This window comes from Wasmannia auropunctata, unplaced genomic scaffold (assembly GCF_000956235.1).
Source record: "Wasmannia auropunctata unplaced genomic scaffold, wasmannia.A_1.0 LD333476.1, whole genome shotgun sequence".
NCBI lineage: Eukaryota > Metazoa > Arthropoda > Insecta > Hymenoptera > Formicidae > Wasmannia > Wasmannia auropunctata.
The window spans coordinates 24,725-47,443 of record NW_012029414.1 but is presented as its reverse complement, the minus strand read 5'-3'; the positions used below and the strand labels follow the sequence as shown (position 1 = coordinate 47,443).

General features: G+C 29.9%; 1 protein-coding gene across 1 annotated transcript in view; it reads left to right on the top strand.

Annotated features, from left to right (window-relative positions):
- Positions 1-2,355: 2,355 nt before the first annotated feature.
- Positions 2,356-22,719, top strand: part of LOC105459999 (TOX high mobility group box family member 3-like) — a 36,622-nt gene continuing 16,258 nt past the window's right edge. Inside the window, exons 1-2 of the mRNA XM_011706414.1 lie at positions 2,356-2,778; positions 20,807-20,893. Coding sequence (XP_011704716.1) covers positions 2,761-2,778; positions 20,807-20,893 — 105 coding nt within the window. The 5' untranslated portion in view covers positions 2,356-2,760. The remainder of the gene's footprint in view (positions 2,779-20,806; positions 20,894-22,719) is intronic.

The following is a 22,719-nucleotide window of genomic DNA, read 5'->3' as shown; positions in this document are numbered from 1 at the left end:
ACATTTTAGATTTACATACATACACACACACACACACACACACACACACACACACACACACACATACACAATATATATATATATATATATGAGATGCAGATGAGTGTATTTTCAAGTATAGCATGTGAGCAATTAATATAAATAAAATATCTCCACGCGCGTTCTTGCATATGTGTTCAATATATTTCAACATGTTGAACGATGTAATAAGTGCTACGCTTTGTAAAAAAACAAGTCAAAAGCTAATAATGTCCGAAGTCAATCCTCTGTAAAAAAGTAAGTGATTGATGACAGGAAAGGCTGGTTCTCCTAAAAGCATATTGTGGAAGATAAAACTTGCTCAACTGGCTTCTTGGCTGCGATGGTATTTATAATGAAACATGACAAATCTCTCTCTCTCTCTCTCTCTCTCTCTCTCCTTTCCCCCTTCTCTCTCCCTTCTTCTTCCCTCTCCCTATTTCTTTCTCCCTTTCCGTTCCCTCCAGATCCATTCGCCATCGTTCCCTCTTTCTTCTCCCTACCCTCCCACTAACACTGTCAGAGCTCGTTATCTAGGCCAACAGATGCAGGTATTATTCACACGATGCCGAGTATTTCTAAAACAAACTCGAATCCGGAGCGATAAATAAACAGGCCGTATTTAATGTTATCGTTTGAAGATCTCATAAAACATATCTCTGTCACGATTGCGTCGAGAAGAAGATATTTTCTTTCGCCTTTCGTTTCTTCCTTTACTGAAGGAGATTTTCTGATTGAAATTTATTAGTGCTATCTTAACAGATTCTTTTTATTTTGTTGTCAATATCAAACTTAATATTCTTTTGTAATTATTTGTTTACGAGATTAAATTTCCATTGTATCGTCAGTACTGAGAATTTTCTACTGAAGGTGATTAAAATTTATACAAAATATATGTGCGTCAAACATTGCAATGTTCTTCGTTTTTAATTTTGTATTCTCTTTTTTCTTTTTTGTCCTTATTAAATATGTAATTTCTCCATAATTTCTTTATAACCGTTTCTGTATGTTTGTATAATACATATATAGAATAATCTTTATTTATTTAACTTATCTATCTTGTCTTTGCGACGAACTAGGATTCATGGCAAGAATTTAAACTTTTCTTCTCGCTCCTAGTAATCTGTTCCAAACAAAATTCAAGTAGGTATCTGCCAACTATAAAGCGTTTAAATCAAATGGTTTTGTTATCAAAAATATGTGTGATAAGAATTGAATTTCTATATCAGTTACGAAACTCATATTAAATAGCTAATGCTTCAAGTCAATGATACGACGCTTTCATCGATATACTATGGTTGAAATAAAGAAAATTAAAAGAATAAATTTATAAACTCGCAGGAAATATAAATAAAGTCTCTGTATTTGTAAACTGTAGGATAAACGGACTATGCCTTACAATGTACAGTAATATTGAAGCACATTTGCTCTTGTACTTTGAAACTCAATGACTGTGTTTACACACTCCTCGAACACATGTTGCCTTAATCGACGTAAACGATCACGTTACTAGCAGGTAGTTAAACTGAAGACTTTTCACGAACGCCACGCCAGCACAGCAAAGTCTCACGCCACGAGCGAGATAAATATTAATAATAATTCGTAACATCGCGCGAGCCAATGGATAGGCTTATTTATTCTTTCGTTTATCTCGGTGCACTTGGCACTATCGCGTATATGTTTTACTTACCGGTTATCGGAGCGTAAGTTTATAATAAATAACATATAGAATCGAAAAATGATTTTTCAATTCGAAACAGACTGCTTTATGACGCGTGATACAGCCCCCTCGTTATAATGTACGATTTTTATTGCTAAACAATGAACAGAAACTCGTTCCTCAGCCGTTAGATGCGTCATCATCGCGACTCTTTCCCTGTTCCGCGTACATTCAATTACCGCAACTCAAAGTTGGCCCGCGTTACGTCGTGAAATCACAACGTTAATAAACGGAGCATTTAGTCTGTAGATGGAAAACGCGCTATTCAAAGAGATTACAAACAGCCATCTGCCTCACCCTTCCGAGGTGCTCGTCCCCCGTTAGCCCCTCTGCAACTACCCCATGTACTCCCCTTCCTCTTCAGCCCACCTCTGCTAGATATCTCTCAGCTACCATACACTCTCGCAGTCTCGCTTATAGAATTCTTTCCTCTCCCCTCCCCTCCGCCCGCACCGCACCGCACCGCACCGCACCACGCCGCGCCGCGCCGCGCCGCGCCGCGCCGCACCGCACCGCACCGTGCCGCACCACGCGCCGCGCCACGCAATCTCTCCAACCAACACGCGCGTAGTAGTACCGTCCTCCCCTATCGCGGTACCCCACCATCGCCACCCATTGCAGCGAACCAATATACCCGGAATCACATTGCCGCGCCAACCACCGCGAGAGGAGTGTGTGTCGCTTGCCACGCTGTCATTCATCTTTTTCGGAGCGCGTTGCTATACGAATGAAATGTACTACAGTGTATAGAGGTGTCGCACACGCACCGTGTGTTTTCACTGTCTAACCTCGCGCAATCTTTTCCATTCGTTGTCCGTTGCTCAGTAGTGAGTGATATGGACTTATCCGCAGAGTGTAGTGATCGTGTGAATTCGTGAGAATTAAAAGTGTCAAGCGGAGGGATTCTAACCTATTTGCGGATACATGAATTGTTAAGTGTTTCTCTAATCGCGTTTTCCTCACGACTCGACCACTCCATTGGCGAGCGTACGTACGAGAGAGTCGCACTTAACTCATAATATATGCTGGATTTTGCGCCGGTAAGTGATCGAATTGTCATAACGTTTACTTTAGTTGATGCAATTAGCATTTATACAATCTAGAATTATATGAACAATGTGGCGGAATAAAAGGAGTCACCGCGTGCGTGCGAGTCGCACGTACAAGCGTATTTTGTAGCGAATGGTTCGTTACTGCACGTGGCGCCATCTCGAGGATCGGTGTGAAGTGCGAGGGCGTGGAATTTCCCGAGTACCCAAGGGGCGGTTTCGTAATGTAACGTTGTCTCTCTTTTCCATTTTTATTCCTTCTATTGTTTTTGCTATCAATTATCGATCCAAGTTTTTTTTCCTCGTTTACTGCAACGCGGTAAATATCGACACGACTCAACGGTTGAATTGTAAAATTTATACGAGCGATTTCTCTCTCTCTCTCTCTCTCTCTTTCCCTCTCCGCGTCCCTTCCCCTATCGTCTTTCAAATAAGCCATGATCATGATTATTAATGACACATGGAAAATATAAATTCTGCGAGTTTACATTCCAGAACATATTATATTGCACATATACATATACGATAGAATAATCAACAATGAGTCGCTCGATTGATCGCTTACGGCCATCGTAAATCTTTATCAGGTAAATTTAACTTAGACGTGTTTATCGGATCTTTCTGTTGTGTAAACAGAGTCACGTATTTAATCGCTTTATGCTCAAGGCGAACGCAGCGAATTAATCGCTCCAGCGATTGTAGCCAATAGCGATTACATCATTGATCGTGAGATTGCGCAGAGCACTAATTCTTAATAGCAGATAATAATAGTCGTCGAGAAGATGGGTCGTGAATGATTTATAATCTGTCTTCGTTAATTAGGACTAAGTAAGGATTAAGTATACTCGAAATAATATATCTCGCGCGACATATGTTTGCTACGAAACAAGTGCAGGATGTGCAAGACTGTTTAACAGTCATCCTATTAAAATCTGCTTATAAAAAAATACTTTGCCTTTTTATACTTTATACTGGTAAACGAATCGCTGATTGGAAATGGCTTAATTAGTAAAACTTGGCGCTGCTATCTTACCGATACGTATAATAAACACTCGCAATAGCCTTGTAGCGGTATAAATTACAATGTAACGCTGACGCAAATTAAACTCGCGCGTTTCGCATTATTCTAATGAATTGCATCGAAACGAATGTGCTATTTTATCGCATCATCGAGAACGTACTCGTACACGTATAAAATAAAAACAACGATAAAATAAATTTTCATGTTGCAGATAAACGTGTAAATCGATCAAGCTCCAAGTAATTTCATATACATGGAAAAATTAGTTTCTATTAAAAGTTTTCTCAACCATCCATTATTTATGTTTATTTCCATAAGCCACGTTCATATAATGTGTATAATTTGTATATGTTGCAGTACTTTTCAAATAAAAATAATAATTTTTTAATAACATTCACTATTTTGAGTTTTACCTAGAAATGATGGAAACTTATAAATTTTAAAATGAAATGAATGACGGTACCTCGTTATTCTATAACGAGATTGAAACGAGAGTAATTTTGAATTCTCAGGCAATTTGTGGTCTTATTCTTGCGGTGTGTGTTACCAGCTGAAAAACGAGAATATTCGTTTTGCGTGTTCAAAAGGATGTTATTTATTTCTGAGATCTTTCTTTTTACACATACACACATATCTTACGATTAAAAAATTGTCTGTAAAATAACATTTTTTAATGAGGTCACAAATGTATTTGTATTAATGTAACATTGTGTCTTTACTATTGTTTCCTTTTTGAAAAAGCAGCGGCTAGATACAATTTGCAGAAGTGAGTCTTATGTAATTCACATTAATGTGCTATTTTCGAAAGACAGAATTCGTATGCCTTTCCTTGTTTCATAACAAAAATATAAATTCAATAAAAGTAGTAATTTGCCGATTACATGATGTCCATTCGAACCATATATTGATTTCGCTTTTGAAAGTGCTTTTGAAAATTGGAATATCATTAATTATATTAGTAATATGTCGGTTGACTTTAAAAAGAAAATCTGCTTTTTTCGTTCCTTAAAGTTTTTATTTTTGAGAAAGCTATATCAAATCCCAACGAGAAAGCTAAGAGGATAAAAAACTAAATTGTAGCGGATTTAACGTCATTACAAGTGAAAAGTCCATTGAAGCGCATCTGTCAAGATGTTTATACCTGTTTTCGTCTTTCTGCATACTTTGTTTATCTTTGAGGAATCTTTTTAAGCGTATTTTTACGTTTATTATTTAAATTTATTTTATAACAAATTATTACTGATTAAGTAACATTGATCAGCTTTATAATACAACGTTGATTATTCCAGGAATACATGTGTTCGCCCTCGAATATTGTATTGATTTGTAACATAATGACATTTATGTCGTTCGACTAATTTCATTGACAGATGTGTATGTGTACATATATGACTGTAGGAATATGCTGTGCATATTGACGAGATTAATGTTTGTCACTGAAATAACTATTTAGAAATTATTAATTAAAAATAAGATTAAATTTATTAATAGCCGTACAGAGTTTGCTGTTGCATTGACAAAGTCTTTTCTTAACCAAATTCGAATCTGAAACGACTGTTAACTTTTTAAATTCCTGAATTTTTTTGTCACGTATACGCCTGAAATTGGGACTGATAAATATTCATCGCCGATGCCTGTTTAATGCTGCCGATGAAAAATAGCAGTTTTAAATAGCATATTTTTTACATGGCCATTTAGCGTCTCGTTTGTTATTCCATTACGTGGCATTTATCGTTGCATAAAAGACTGCCATCGAAAGAGCGTATCCATTCCACGATGGATGTTTCAAAGGATAGATGGTTCTATTGTTCTCAACATTATGCGTCGCACACAGTCGTTACTCGGACAGATACATAGTCTGTATTCGTATTCCAATGGAACGTCCAATATAATGATGATAAATAAATGATCATGCTAGGTATGTTATTTTGAAAAGTTAAATAATTTCATTATATCGATAATATCAAACAATAATGGAGATTAAATCAATTAAGCGAAAGTAACTGGATTGCCTTAGTAATGATATTGTAAGAATTGGAGAGCTTATTCTTTTTTATATACGATAACAATATTTTTTAGATTAGTTATTTACTTTCTAAATGTTGTTTGCTTTCTACTCAAGGTTATAGATTTCAATCTTTGATAGCATATCTTGTAATTGTTAATTGCAAAATTAACAATAATATGATGTATTGCTCTTTGGGGAACAAAGATTCTTGCTCCGAAATTGCATTACAAGCGATAATAATTGCGTACTATCACTGTCAACGCAATGTCTATCATCAAATGTTAATCCTGCTATGCTCGTTAATTAGAAAATGTGCGGTCGTATGAGATAAACTAGCAAGATATCTCGAGTAACGTCACACATAGCACGATTAATAATGTAACGAATGTATGCATTTTCATTATAATACGTCTTGCTTCTAATTGCATATACCAATCGAGATGCTATCTATGATTAGCCCGAAGCACAACATTCCGGCTCTTAATTTTATTTTTTTTCCGTCTTGTTCGTGCACGTATACGTTTGCGTTTCTACGAATAGTTGTTTGTCGATCATCGCATTCAAATTGCAAGTTTACAATTCAAAAATTATCTTTGTGTTCAATGTTCATGTTTCCGAGTTCAGAAGTCACGTAACGCTAGCTGGTATTCAACGCAGTGTATATCGAGCATGTTACATTATATTATTCGAATGATATCGCTAGTAAATTATCGGAATATTATTTGAGTTCTTAAATAACAAATTATCATGTATATTATGATTTCTCACGGCAATAGCGAGTAATTAATAAAGTAATGACAATGTGCGCCAAGTGGATTAATTCAAATATTCAAATATGTAGAATGTAGATCGCTGACGATTGATGCCAGCATCGAATTTACGCGACTTGGGTTTATGCATTTATTCCAGTTTTAAAGTACGAGGAATAACCTTTCTGAAAGGAATAAAAAGTTTGAAATCTCAAGAGAACAAGTTCTATCTTTCTTTTCTATTATCTATTTTTCTACCGTAGAGTTTCTCGTATGAAGAGAATATGAGAAAAGAAAGAACGGTAATGAAACAATAATATATCGTCAAATCCAGAAATATTTTGGTTTATTTTTACGTATTATAATTAAAAAGATAAGTATTCGACTTGTAATTATTACATTGCACGGGTTTTGAAAATATGAGTAGGATGAAGCGTGTTTCGTTGACGAAAATTCGTTTCGAAACGAATCGTTTACGACGTTAGAAACTGGTCTTGAATCTCACCATCTGGAACACGAGTGCCCCTTAACCACCTTTCCCCTCCTGCGGCATGCAGTATAACGATTTCGAAGTAAGCAATGGACAGGTGCAGATATAGATCGATTCTGCATTCAACATTTTATCAATCAATTACTTGATTTTGTTATTACCGTCGCTATGCCTCTTTATTATTTAACCACTTAATTACATAGATATAAACATCAAGCTACTTTTATGAATGTTTATTTTTTTTTACGCGGAAATTGCTTATATATATTCGAAAGAAAGTAAAAAAGCAATATCGGAATAACAATCCTATCTAAAAAAGGCATGTTAAGTCGAAATTGAAATGTATCATTGTTCTCGAAGTTTCTGTTGACTCTTTTCCGCGACGCTGATTGGTTCTCTCGCTGCACTAACTTCGTGAGCGACTATTATTACATTGACTTTTGACAGTTGTATGTATTGAAGTTGATGTATAATTATAGTCAAATATAATAAAAAAGTAAAAGTGCAGTCAAATAGCGTGCGTCTGTAGTGCTAAAAGAAAAAAAAGAAAGCATTCATACTTAATATGTGTTTTATGTAATAAAATTTAACTCTTTTAACTGAATATTACACTAGTGAATATGAAGTCCTTATAGGGACTCCCTACTTTTAGATATAAAGAAAAGGAAAAAAATTATTGCTTTTTGCTCTTTACATGTTACTTTCTTATATTTTTATTGATTTTTTATTGATTTTTTACATATATTTAATTTTTTAATACATGCAAGAATTATCTCAAAAATACATATGTAACGCTTTGACATTTGGAAACAATTTATGGAAGTATATTTCTTCAATAAAATTAACATTTCAATAATATGTTAAATTAATACATATATTTTATTTATTTTAGAAATATGTATTAAAATATTTTTATTCACTTAATCATAAATTATGTTATTTTAACACTGAGAAATGTTAAATATTAGTTTAATATAAAATATTCAAATAATACAATTACATTACGTTACATTAAATTCGTATTTTAAAAATTAAACACAAAGATTTTAATAAGGATCGTTTTTAATACAAGTACAAAATGTTTTTTACTGTGTGCAGAGACTTTCCATTCATTATTGAGAGTTAATTTAATGAGAGCTGCACAGAAAAAAACGGTTTTGCTGAAATATTTAAAATAGATATTAATATAGTTTTGAAAATAAAATCGGCGCAAGGCAAGGCATGATGAGCAATGCTGTGTAAATAGATTTGACCTCCTAATAACTAACTTAAGCGTACATAATTATTGTGATTATCCAACATAATTATTTTTAAATTTATATTTAGTTAAATTTTTAAGTACTTTTGCAAACCGATTTTCCATACGTTAATCATTTTATGTTGTGGATTATTTCATCGAGAAAGAAAACTGTATGCATTATATTATTGTATATAATTTATTTGCGCTAATTTAGCCATAAAATTTAGCCATAAAATAGAAATAAATAGATAGATAAATAGATATCTTAAAAGATAGATAGATAGATAGAGAGTTAGAGAAATAAAGAAAGAGAGAGAAAGAGAGAGAGAGAGAAATTTGCGATAATAATCTTGCGCAAGTGTTCGAAACGAAACCAAACGAAGCGCAGCTCATTGAGAAAGTTGAAAGAAGAGAGAAGAAGAGAAATACGGAGAATACCTTTTCCCAACAAACGAGTAACAGCAGGCAGGCCGAGAGAAGTGCCTCCACAATGGAACCCCTTACATCTAAAACGGTTATACACGCAGGTAGAGCTTCGCTGTTGCCGGGCTGTAAAATGCCCATTGTGTTTCTTGCTATAAGAACACGCTATGACTCGAAAATGCCTCTTGGTTACGCGTTATTTCTATGCTCGTTGTCTTTACGGCGATTGACAAACATTTCGATCATTTTCGTATATGCTGGGAATTATGAGAAAATTCTTTGATAATTTTTTTTTTATATTATACTTATTATTATATTTTTTGTTTATAAAAACAAATTGAAATATGCACTTGTTTTGCAATTTAATAATTTATTTTTAAAATTTATTAGATTTTTACATGGCCAATTTATTAAAGAGCTGATTTGTTATAAATATTTAATAAAGAGAATTTACTTGTGATTTGATTTATATAATATATATATATATATCGTTTACATTTGCTACGACACAATTAAACAATTTTCATTTTTAAATTGCTTTCAGAAAAACAATAAAAACATGAAGGAAAGAAGAAGAAATATATTTTATAAAATAATATACTTTTATTTCTTTTTGCTATCAGTTCTTGCCAAAATTGCATTTTAAAATTAATGTTACAAATTTTTTATAATTTAAAACATTCGAATTTATTTTCTGGAAAACCTTGTTTCCTGAGTTGGGTCGTTGTAGTAAAGTATGAACGTTATAGAAGAAAAATGTATATATAGATGATCAATAAAAACATCTGTATATACATAGATATATAAAAATTCTTATGTACATAAATCAATATGTGTGTGTATGTGTATACATGTACGTGTGTGTGTGCGCGCGTATGTGTCTTGCCGCTTGCTATCTAATGTTGGATCGATAATTGATTATGTCATGTACGTTTTGTGCGCAACAAGATATTAGAAAAAGTATAAAAAAAAGTTTTATAATCATAATAACACGCGAGGTTTAGAAATACTCTTGAAAATATTTTATTGCAACACACACTCACGGATACATTTGTTCAAAGAAATATGACCTTGTCTTTTGGTACAACCATCTGTCGCTATTTACTAGTTAATTAATACGGAATGATTAAAATACTGACTTTTACTTCATTAACATTTATCGTTTTTTGCAATTTTCTTTATTTCTAATATTATTTTTTTCTTTCACAAAGAGAGAGAGAGAGAGAGAGAGAGAGAGAGAGAGAGAAAGAAAATCTTGCTGAGAAATCTCTTTCGCCGCTCGTTTAATAAGAACAAATAATATCATACATTTCTATACTCTGCTAAAGAATATGATAAAGGAGTTAATGAGAACTGAAAACATTTCTTTTTTTACGTAACAGTGCATTCCATTGAATACATGAAAAATAAATTTATAGCTTATCTACAATAGGGGCTGTTTGCGGTAAATAATCAACGCTTATAAAAGTTATTACCGCTATAAAAAACATTAAAGTCTGTAAAAAGGATATTAACCTTATTTTATCAAAGTCTCCGATAACATATGCTTAGAAATGAATAATATTCAGTAAAGTATTTGCCACATGTCTTGTACTATTACTGAGCAACAATATGACAGGAATTGTAAAAATTTTAAGTTTTGAAACATTGCAGTTTGATACATGATATTAAAATCAATATATAATATTTAAAAAAACTTTTTAACAAGTTGAACAAGAAATATATGATTGTCAACTGAAAAATAAATTGAAAAGTTGAAAGCTAACTTTCTACGACATTTTTCTACGTGTGCAACACTCATCTAATGCGGAAGTATTATTTTAGTTAGTTATTATTAGAATATAATAACTATTCTTTGTTATTTAACTTGTTATGTATTTAGTCATTATCATAACAATGTATTTAACATAAATCCATAAAATGATAAAATTACGTAATGCTATCATGTCGCTTGATTTTGTTTATTATTTCATGGATTTATGTTAAATGCACATTGTTATAATAATTTTATTTTACATAAAAATTACTTTTTTTTATCTTATTATTTTTACGTGTGAAATAAGAAAAATTGATATACATGTAAGAACATATTTTTGTTTAAGTGAAAAATGTAATTGTTAGCTATATATTGCACATTAAGAAAAGTAAAGCTGAATCTTATGTCTTTCAACTTTTTATTATTTCTTTTTATATTTAATTATAGAAAAGTAAAACTTTTTTTATTTACAATAAATTGCTAGAGTTTATATTGATTCAATTTAATGATTTTTACTAATTCAAAAGATATATTATAGGATTAAAATTTCTAAATTTTATATAAACCTTGTTCATTTCTTTATCGCTGAAAAAGACAATTAGTATATTGATCACAATAATGCTATATACATATAACCACGATTGCGCGAGAGCTTTCCTTATAATCTGGAGTCATGATCTCATAATAACGCGATATTTCGCACGAGTATAACACAATTACTAATTCGTATTAATAACTTAAAGCATAATAAGCGGTGTTTGTTTCTTGGCGAATTGCGACAGTATTGGCCTGTCATTAAATTATAATCATTTAAATTTATTTGTTTTTTTTTTTAATCGAACGAGGTCTTCTTTGGCTCAAAGACAAGCTATTTTTTTCGAGTGAATATATAATCAATTAAAATGGAAGCAAAAAGTCAATTGGATGGAAAAATATTAACACATGATAAATTATAGGATTACCTTTTACGAATTATTTTACCAATCGTTCGCACTTTACTACCATTGGCAAGAACTTCACATTTATTCTATTCCTACACGGAAAAAACAATTTACTGAATCCAGATTTGAAAAAAATTTTTTTTAATAATCAAAATAATTTTGTACGAAAGTCAAAATGATTTTGAGAGCTAGAATATCAAAACGTTTTATAGCTATGTTAATCAGTTTTAACATTCCAACAAATTATTTTGATGATTCAACAAAAAATTATTTTTAAATCTGTTTTTAGCAAAATTTTTAGACCTTTCAACAAAATCGTTCTTTCCGTGTAAGCTATAAGATATAAAATAATGTTAAGAGAAACAGAAGTCATACATAATACATATATACTCCATACAGCAAGCAATGAGGCAAGCCTCATTTCGTATTTATAAAAGAGCCGTTTAGCGAGTCTAACGTAGCAATTGTTAGTTTTTTAGTAATATCTGGACTGATCGACTTTCTAATAAATTAATAGCTAAGGTTTCGATTATACAGCAAAAGTTTACTTTTATTTTATACTTTGTGAACAGAAATATTGCAATGCTAAGTCCAAATCAACAAACGTTTAAAAAATATCATGATTTATTTCATAGTATTATATAAAGATATTCTTTTTAATTTCTAGTATAATATCGCGTTAGCCATGTTTACAACTAACTTTGATGATAAATTAGATACATGTCAGATGTGTATAAGCGAAATAAAGTTATATTTAAAATATAATTGGATCACGAAACAATTTACTTGAAACAAAAATAAAGTTATATCTGAGAAAAAAAAATATTTATATTTATAGTTTTTTTTTATATAAGTAATATACGCGATAATTGATGGTATAATATTATTATTTTGTTATTTTAAAGTAATATACGTGGTAATTAAGACTGTGATAATAATATTATTATTAATGGTTACATTGTTGAATTTTAATAAAAAATTAAAGGCTAATACAATATGTGAAAATTATTAGACTTGTTAGCAACGATAAATTTTTATAAATTAAGCTTTCTCTGTATTTAATTAACTCTATTATTTTCTTGAATATGTACTCACACACATTTTGCTACGATTTTAAAATTTTTATCTGAAAATAGAATGTGAAAAATTCATAATTATATTAAAATACATTTATTAGTTATCTACAAATAATTAAGTATAAAATACACAATTATATTGGATTTGATTGATTATATTGAAACATAATGGGAAAAGATTAAATTTTATATTATGTCTAATTCTTATTTTTTATTGATATTTGATATAAGAGATAAATAGACATATATGTATACAGGGTGTCTCGAAATTTGCAAATTAAAATATCATAGCAAGAAAGTCTTCGAAAAATTAAATAAAAAAGTTATTTGTAAATTTTTATTTTAAGCAATATTTTTTAAGATATAAGGGTTTAAATTTAGCCAATTATAGAGTTTGTAGAGTAATATTAGTACTCGCGTGAAGTGCGCGATCACTAACACTATCGACGCGCTCAAGGACATGTTTCGGTTTAATCGTAATCTATAATTGGCTAAATTTAAACTCTTATATCTCAGAAACTACTGCTTAAATCAAAAATTTACAAATTACTTTTTTACTTAATTTTTCGAAGACTTTCTTACGATATTTTGATTCGCGAATTTCGAGACACCCTGTATATACAATTGTTTTGTTTTATTATAATATATATCAAAGAAGCATTTCTTTATATAATGTTTTTCAATAGATGTACACATCTTTTTTGATAATAGAAGTATAAAAGCAGTAACATAAAATACCTATTTTTAAATTAACATTCTTTTGATAAATGTTAAGACTTTTAATTTACACAGAATTCTCGAAAAACACATGTTAGCTATAATGTACAATTAATTAAAGTTTAACCCTAGGACTGGATTACTACATACCCAATACGATTTAGTCATTTCTGATATTATATGTTTAATTAATTTAGCCATTACAATTACTTGAAAATAATGTATTTTTTATTTTCAAACCGATTTATTAAGGTTTCGCATTTTAATCGAAGATGTAAAATCATTCGTGACTTTTGCGGATTTTAGATGTCATATTTGAGCCGCCACATTGAATTTTTCAAAAGGCCATGTTCCATTCGAAATTACACAAGTATACGAATATTTTGAGATTTCAAACACTTTTTTTCTATTGCGTTAATTTTTGCAAGAAGAAGTGGCCCACTTGACGCGAAACGTTCCATTTATATTTTATACCTTATTTAGGGTACAACTGGGTAATTTGAATAGTGGGATAATTTGGATAGTAAGCATTTGCAAGAATTTCGGAAAAATAAGAGATTTTAAGATACATTTCATTAGATCAGACATTGATCTAATGACATGTATCTTAAAATATCTTATTTTTCTGAAATTTGTGCAAATGCTTATTGTTATTCAAATTACTATTTAAATTACCCTGCTGCATCTTATCTTTTTATATGTATTTATATTTATGAACTTAATTAATTTAAAATAGCGGTTTAGACATATAAAGTATAATAAAAACACATGAGGAATAAATTTAAAATATGGAAAATTATTATATTACAATTTTATTTTTTATAAAAAATAAAAACATAACATGTAAACATTATAATGTATTTCTCTAGTTTTCTCCTAATACAAACATAATATCTTGATATGACAATAGCTTTCTGTGTCAATAAAGAAGTTAAGAATTACAATTAAACATCATAACATTATTTAAATAACATTATTAAAAACGTCTATGGAATATAAACATTAAACAATTTATCTGAACTTGTAGAAACGAGGCTTCGCATTTATTCTAGCATGTTTTGCAACAACTTTCAGCAATTGTTACTAGAATGCAGTACTTTCTTTAAAAAATAAGCTTTTATTTTATTAGTAATTTATTTCATACCAGTAGTTTATTGCATATTACTGCTTTTACTACCTCTGGAAATTTAGTCCCCCAACATTAAAAAAAATGTCTACAGTTTATTCGGTTATTTATCGCACGTGTATGCATATTTCGAATTTTTGTTTGCATACCCTTAGTTAAAAAGTTATTAATAAAATAATTTTAAGGGGGCTAATTTTACAGCAGCCCCTCTGACTACGATCCAATTAGATAGAAATAGCCTCAATTAATAGATTTTTGTTTGCACATTCAAACAAGTCGATTTTTTATTTGCACACCCTTAATTACAAAATTATTGATTAAAGTTTCGAGGACGAATCAACTTTGGTAGATAAGTTCAAAACACATTTTATTTTATTAAAATATTAATCGACAAATTTTTATTCTTTTTTTGAATATTTTTTGTAATGTTAATCTCCCAAAAATTTATTTAACTAATAATAAGTGTATAAATGAAAATTTAAAATGTGCATATATGTGCAAATAATAATAATAACAAACAGTAATAGAACGAGTAATAGAAAATTTATTTTTTTTATGTTTGGGGAGTATAACTTTACAGAGGTGCTTTTATCCTATAATAGAATAACATGAGATGATACTACTCTTCTATCTAATTATATGAAGAAGATATCAAGAAGGAGAAAATGATCCAGACATAAAAAAGATAATATTTATTAATTCAAATGAAGATACTAAATTGACATAGATCAAAAGATTAATTTAGTGATGAATAGAATTGTTTTTTTACTATTAGTAATGTAAGTAATTTTATTACATTTTATACATCATATCCTTTTTTTTACATAAATATAAATATATCTTCTTTATCCGCATACCGCATGCTCCAGACTCGTTTAAAATTCGTGCATACGGGATGCACGGTGTGATTTCTATATCAGAAGTAATATTAACGTTTACGAATAAACGTTTTACGTTATTTATAAAACAGGAATAGTATTCGCATATATAGTGCGCATATATAAACGCGTGCTGTTTTTACTATTTTTTTAAGAAAATTTTATACATATGTTTCATATATTTCTATATTAAAATATAATTTAAATATTCACATATTATTTTATCTTATTTCTCGAGAGACTCAATTCATGTACAAAAAGAGTTATATGAATTAATCAAAAATTGCAAACTAGTTTTCTAATGCACTGTCTACAATAAAAAATTTTGGATAATAACATTAAATTAACAATAAATTGTTTTTAACAATTTTAGTTTTGTTAATAACAATAAATGGAAAATTTCATAATAATTGAAGACTTGTTTGTGCTTATTACTTATGCGCACACATCGTATGCATACATTTTTCATGACGTGTTCAACACGGCGCGGCGACATACATACGAGTTTCAAGTATTCAGTTTTAATACATTATTTACCGTTTGATAAATATAATTATGTATGTTATGCTACGAATTCTGTTGCACTTTCTCTTAGTACATTTAGATATATTTGCTTCGTTTAGAATTACGTTACAACTATAATTTTGTTATTTTTTTGTATGTATGCGTACATACGTATTATATGTATACATCCATACATACATATCTATAAATAAATATATATGTATAAATAAATATAAATAAAATTATATATGTAATATAAATAAATATATATATAAATAAATAAATATATAATAAATAAATGTATATGTGTGTACATAAATGCATACATACATACATAAATATATAGGTTTGTATATAATTCTTGTAATTGGCCGAGTATAGTTTTTTCTAGGTTGAAATAGAAAAAATGATAGAGGAAAATCTTATTTGATATAATCTTTACTATTTAAGTATTTAACCCTCAGCTGGGGAGCACTATTTGTATTTTCCGATTTTGGAGCACTGGGTGTGCGACACCCTCAACCATGTACATCACGTATATCTTTGTATGTAATGCATAGAATTTGAACTTTTTTTTTAATCGATACGTCAAATTGTTCAAAAGAAGAATAAATGGGTGCGAAAATCGAAAAATTGAAAATATTCAGGAGAAAAGGAAAAGAAAATCTTTTAATTTCAGTTTTTTGGAAATTCGTAGTTTCAAGGGAAAAACCGTTAAAGAAATTTCTCTTGCGGGTTTTTAAAGGTAATTGAACGTAGGTACTTTAAGAAAAAAATATTATAATTTCGATTATTTTTAAAAAGTATATTTTGCTCTGGATGTAGTACATCCATAGGCTGACAAATTGCGACTTTGGAAAATTTCCTGTTGACCTTCGGATATTACTGTGGTGGGAAACTAGTGGGGGTATGTAACTTTCTTTAGTCCCTACTCGATTCCCCCCTATCCTTACGGCTTGTGAATGCCGCTATTATACATATACAGCCTGGGTGTACTACACCCAAAGCTCCAGCTGAGGGTTAATATAATTTGCTATTCTGCGATTGCATTTTTTTCGAACAATGCATTTTGCAAAATGCAACTTTACTTTTTTAAAATGAAATTGTATATTGGAACATTTTTTTAGCGTAATTTGATTCCTTTTATTATTCAATTTGATTCTTTTTATTATTCAAATAAACATTAAAATGATTATATTATAGTAATCGAATCTTTTTAACAATTTTTTTCTATAAATATCTAAAAAATGATTTATATATTGTGGAAGTTATTTTTTTAATTAACGATTAAGCGAGAGAAAAATATAATTTTAATTACTGGTTACTTCATGAATATGATAATAAATAATCTGCGAAAGGAGAATTAAAAAGTGTATTATAGAAAGCAAAAATTTAGAAATAAATTAAAAACGAAAGGAAATAGAGGCCAATAAAATGAGTAAACATAAAAGATATTAGAATATTATCATATTATTTAATGTGACAATATTAAAGCGGAATGTTTCGACTTGACTGATTATAAATTAGCTTTAGACATACATTTCAATTTTAATAAATATGTATCTTACATTTAATGTAAACGTAAGATATTAATAAATTAATATTTTACTTTAATCGGAAAATACGTAACATTTTGAATAAGGCTATAAATGCAAATATCAATAGATATATTATATAAATTAAACCGGAACTTATATAATATTTTTATTATTAAACTAAAACTTGTCTTATGTAAATATGGTTTTAAAAAGTCTATGAAGATTCGATAGTTTAAAAATTGTACTATGTCGATTTTGTAAATTCTGATTCCATAATTTTCGTCTGCTTGTACGAGAATTCATAGCATTTAATATTTGAAATAAGATTATTGTCTGAAGTCGTCATTAAGTTTTTTTTTTAAATAATTACCTTTGGCAATTAATTTAATTATATCGATAGTCAGAAACAATTTAGAGCTATAAATTTCAACATAAAGAGATCTTCTCTGATCAACATTTTTATCTAGGTAATAACAAATAATCTTTATTATGTGAAATAATAATGAATCTAGTAAAATTTGGAATTGTACAATTATTTGTAACAGCTTTGTTAAACATTGCAAATTCGATATCCAATTCAATATTCAGTGCGTATTCTTGTTGCGTCATTTTGTAAATTTGCGTGTAAATTTATAATAGATGATTAACAATAAATTAATAAAAAAATATAATATTTTATAGTAACAAAATAAACTGTATTCTAACAATTGAGATCTTAAAACGCCAACAACGGTACAAAGCGGATCTTGGTGCTTCCATATAATAGGTATTAGTGTAAATCTTATAATTTTCGGTTCATATAACACCACGTGCCCGCAAATCACGTACATCTCCGAACCAAGTAGTATGTAATATTACAATTAAATTGCCACAGGCAATTTAATAAATCGATGCTTAAAGCATCAAGTCCTTGCCCTCTCAACTTCGCGACATCTAATAAATGCTAACTTGCATCTATACGAATCTGTAAAGAATTTATTGCGAAAAAATATCCCCTCATTTTCTCATGAACCGAAAATTGTAAGATGTAGATTTACACTAATATTATATGGAAGCACCAAGATCCGCTTTGTATCGTTGTTGGCATTTTAAGATCTCAATTGTTAGTTAACATTACACGGTCTTTCCTGATACTCATTTAAACTGTATTCATTATTTTATACATTGATAATCTAAATATTATTTGTATTTTAAAGCATATATTATCAACATAATTTGTTTTATCATATTTTATTTCAATTTTTATTAATAGTGGTGTAAAACGGTGTAAATAATTAACATTTATAGTAATCAATACTATGTATCTCTCTTTAGTCGTGTAGCGTAATAATAAATCAAGTCTCGTAATATATTTGAAGCATACCTCTTCCTCTCCCTTCTGTTTCTTCTCTTTCCTTTCTGTCTCTTCCATCTTCTCTTCTTCCTCCTTTCCTCTTTCCTCCCCTTTTTCTCTACCTTTTTTCCCTTTACTTCCTCTCTCCTTTTCCTCTTACTCTCTTGCTTAATCTCTCACTTTCTCACTTCCTCGCTCTCTTATTTTCTCACTCTTTTTCTTCCTATTTCCCCTCCCCCTCTTCTTTCCTCTCCTTCCTTCCCTTCCTCCCACTTGCTCTCCCCTCTTTCTCTCTCTCTATATCTCCCTCTTTTTTCGATTAAACGACACAACTAATGCTCTAATATGAATGATAATTCATAATTTGAATATCTAAAAAAGATCACATTATAATGTAGATTCATAGCGTAGAGAAAAAAAATTAACAGAATTTGAATAAACTGCATACTTAACACATTCCATAGGGATTGATGCTGGATTTTGTTAAGTAATTTTGGTTATAAAAAGAAATGTAATTAAAATTATAAAATAATTTCTGATATGCGTGTTAATACATATCTAATTATGGTATACAATGCAATATTGATACATTAGGTCATTTTATTTAAATATAGTAAAAACATGAACAAAAATACCGTGGATCATCTGTGATCCACATAGCACAGTGAACAAGTCACGTAAAACCGGCGCAGAACATACTAACGGAATTTCTACATTGATTATCGTTTTGTTTCGATATATTTTCATTAAGTTGCGCATATTTTTTAAGAGACCGCAATCACATGACACACGCACAGCGTTGAATTCCTCGAGGAACGAAGGTAGCTATGTCCATTGCATTGTTCCCGTTCCGTGGCCACTGTATTCGGTGGAACGCGGTAACATCCTGCTAACGTCTGGCCGTTACTACGAAATGTCAAACATTACCCATCGGCATAACTCACTTGCAACTATCTTGATTACGGATGTATGCTTTTCTGAAATTCCATCGTGCATTCTGATCATCGCGTCGATGCCGCAGTCGATCGTTTCGATAAATATAATAACATCGAGTCAATATTAAAGTAAGCATTCAAATAATATAATCAATGCTTGCCTATTCTTAACAATCCTATTTTTTATATTTCACTGTTTTTAAACTCGAAATTTTTATGTTTTTAGCATTTCCCCCTGCGTTGTTTTATCGTTACTTCACATTTGTCACGTGTCCAGGAACAAGCTGGTATTATTTGTCATTTTAACGTCAAAATGTTACCAAAAAAGTCATTTTGAAATCAAAGGTCCGTTTTCAGATGCACTTTTATCTTTAAAATTCTATAGTATACATAACGTAACATAAACTACAGCGGTTAGTGCTGTAACATTATTGTTAGCGCGTTCTGAATACGGATCAAAATATTGCCAAGATGTCATTTTGACGTCAAAATAACAAATAACGTCAGCTTGTTTCCTGGACTACTGCTTAGAAAATAAATGAAAAACAGAGAGTATTTTCCACACACACACACACACACACACACACACACGCGCGCGCGCGCGCGCGCGGTGAGTCATTTTAAGTGACACATTTATTTTTCTCGAAAATCAAAACTTGTATCGAAAAAGATTTTGTACAAAAGTTTTATGACTTCATGACGGACATAAGATGATGCCATTGATTTAACCTTGAGTATATGTACTAAGATCATATGAAAGTCAACTTTTTTTTTCTTTTTTTTTTCGATAAGGGTTTCCATTTAAAAAACAAAGTTGACCTCCATATGATCTTAGTACATATATCTAAAATTAAATTAATGGCACCGTCTTAGATAGGCTCCCCCTTGAAGTTATAAAATTTTTGTACGAAAATTTTTTGATACAAGCCTTGGTTTTCGAGAAAATCAATGCGTTATTTAAAATGACTCATAGGTATATAATAGATATTGATCTCACTTATCAATAATGCAATGATATATTTATTCAATATACACATGCCATTAGAATATTAGAGTATAAGAAAAAGAATTAAGAATAAGGAGTTAATTAAATTAATATTAAGATTTTAATTATGCTCACAATATTTTTTCTTTAATGTATTTGATACTAAATTCACATATCTATTGTTATTTCTGCATAATATTAAGTACAAAACTTAATATTTGTTAATAGTATTAATATTATAATATTTAAGTTATCTTTTGCTCAAGTTACTCAAGAAACTCTATTTCTGTTTATTACAGAGAAACGACAATCTCGACTTGTCTTTGAACGTTCCACAACATCATCAAGCATCATACCATCACGACAGCTACAATATGTCGGACCAGGTGAGTGAATTATGAGCAATAATTTATTGACAGCTGCCATATGGCAATTTTATTTATAGCAAAGTAGTTCACAGATTATTTTTATTTATCTGCATATTTGTGATTAATTATAAATCTATATATTTTTAATTACATTGGCTATTTTTGCGTTATTTGTTTATATTATATAGGTGTACGTGCGCGTGTACATACATGTGTATGTATGTGTAGAGTACATTTATATTGACATATCAATTAATTATACATAAAAAATGAAAATTGAAACATTATGGATTGTGTCTTATGTAAGTCAAAGAATTTTGTCTGAAACAACAATGAAAAATAGAAAAGAAAAAAATATAGAAAACAGGACATAAAGCGATCAATTGACGAATAGCTGGAATTTGATAGTAAATATAGAATTTAATAATCTATTTTATTGAAATGAAATGGATGATTATTCCGCATTATTTCAATTAATATTCTTCAATCGTGTTTCAATTTTAGCAATTAAATTTACGATCTTGTCTGACTACTTTTACCTCGACATTAAACGATTTAATTTAAAGAAGATTAGAATTTCTTTAATCTTTTAATTTTTTTATTGATTTATATGTTCTAATTTTTTTCATTTTAAACTAGCTTGATTGGACAACATGATAGATTCAATAATAGTTTGTTATACTGATTTAAAATTTTCTATTTTTAAAGCACATTTTTTTTACATTGTATTAAAATATTTAGTTCTCTCTATAAATATTTGTATCGTAGGAAGAACATTTGAAAAATAAGATCTAGAATGATTCAAATATCCAATGAATACAGTTATGTTCCAACTAAATATAGGATGCGTTTAATCGATCGCCACTCGCTCGATTCAATTTAAGCGTTCACCAATTGTCAATCTGCGATAAATAACCATCGGTTATAATTTGTTTAACGCGCAAATATTGCATATTTCGATTTTGTGCCAATAGTAAATCTGTTGATAAGAATCTTAATTCGTAAGACAATTAATAACAAGAATTGATAATAAAGACAAAAATTAATAACTAAAAAATTGATACTAAACACAAATTGCTTACATTACAAACATTATTTAATTTTGTTTGCAAACATTTATTTTAATTAGAGAAATTTTGCACATTATATGTACTTAAATTTTGTCTCATTACACTGTGTTATAGCAAAATTCTCTCCAAAGTGCGATCATACGCACCGAAGATTTTTTCGCGTTGAACACGATGCCGTTTGAAGAATTCGCCTAGCACGTCAGGATTTTGAGTAAATTGGAATGAAAGTGGCCAAAAATGGTGTTTTTAATATTTTTTGCGGCAAAATGGAAACTGATTTCCAAATGGCAAAAACCCAATGGCATCAGAAAGTATCATTCAAGAGCTTTCAAAAACACTTTGATTCATGACCGTATGACTTTTTTTCATCAAGTTATGGATGTCCGAATTTTAGACTTTCTGTAACATTGACACGTCTTAAACATAGACATATTACAGGAATAAAAGTTGCTCGACAAGCTCTTTGGAATCAATAATTTTAAATTAACAATAAAATATGATAGCATATGTGCGCTAACTCTTCGTAAAACACACACACACACACACACACACACACACACACACACACACACACAAAACAGAGAGGTTTTGGAATCATTAAATATACTGAGGAAGTGATGAACCACGAGATCCTGATCTCTGTGTAAAACACACACGCTATGTATAAGTACACGGAGAGAATTTCCTTTTAAAATTTACTCTGAAAATTTTGTTAATCGTGGGACAACATAGTATTTCGACAAATTTTACTGTACACTGCAATAAATTTTACTA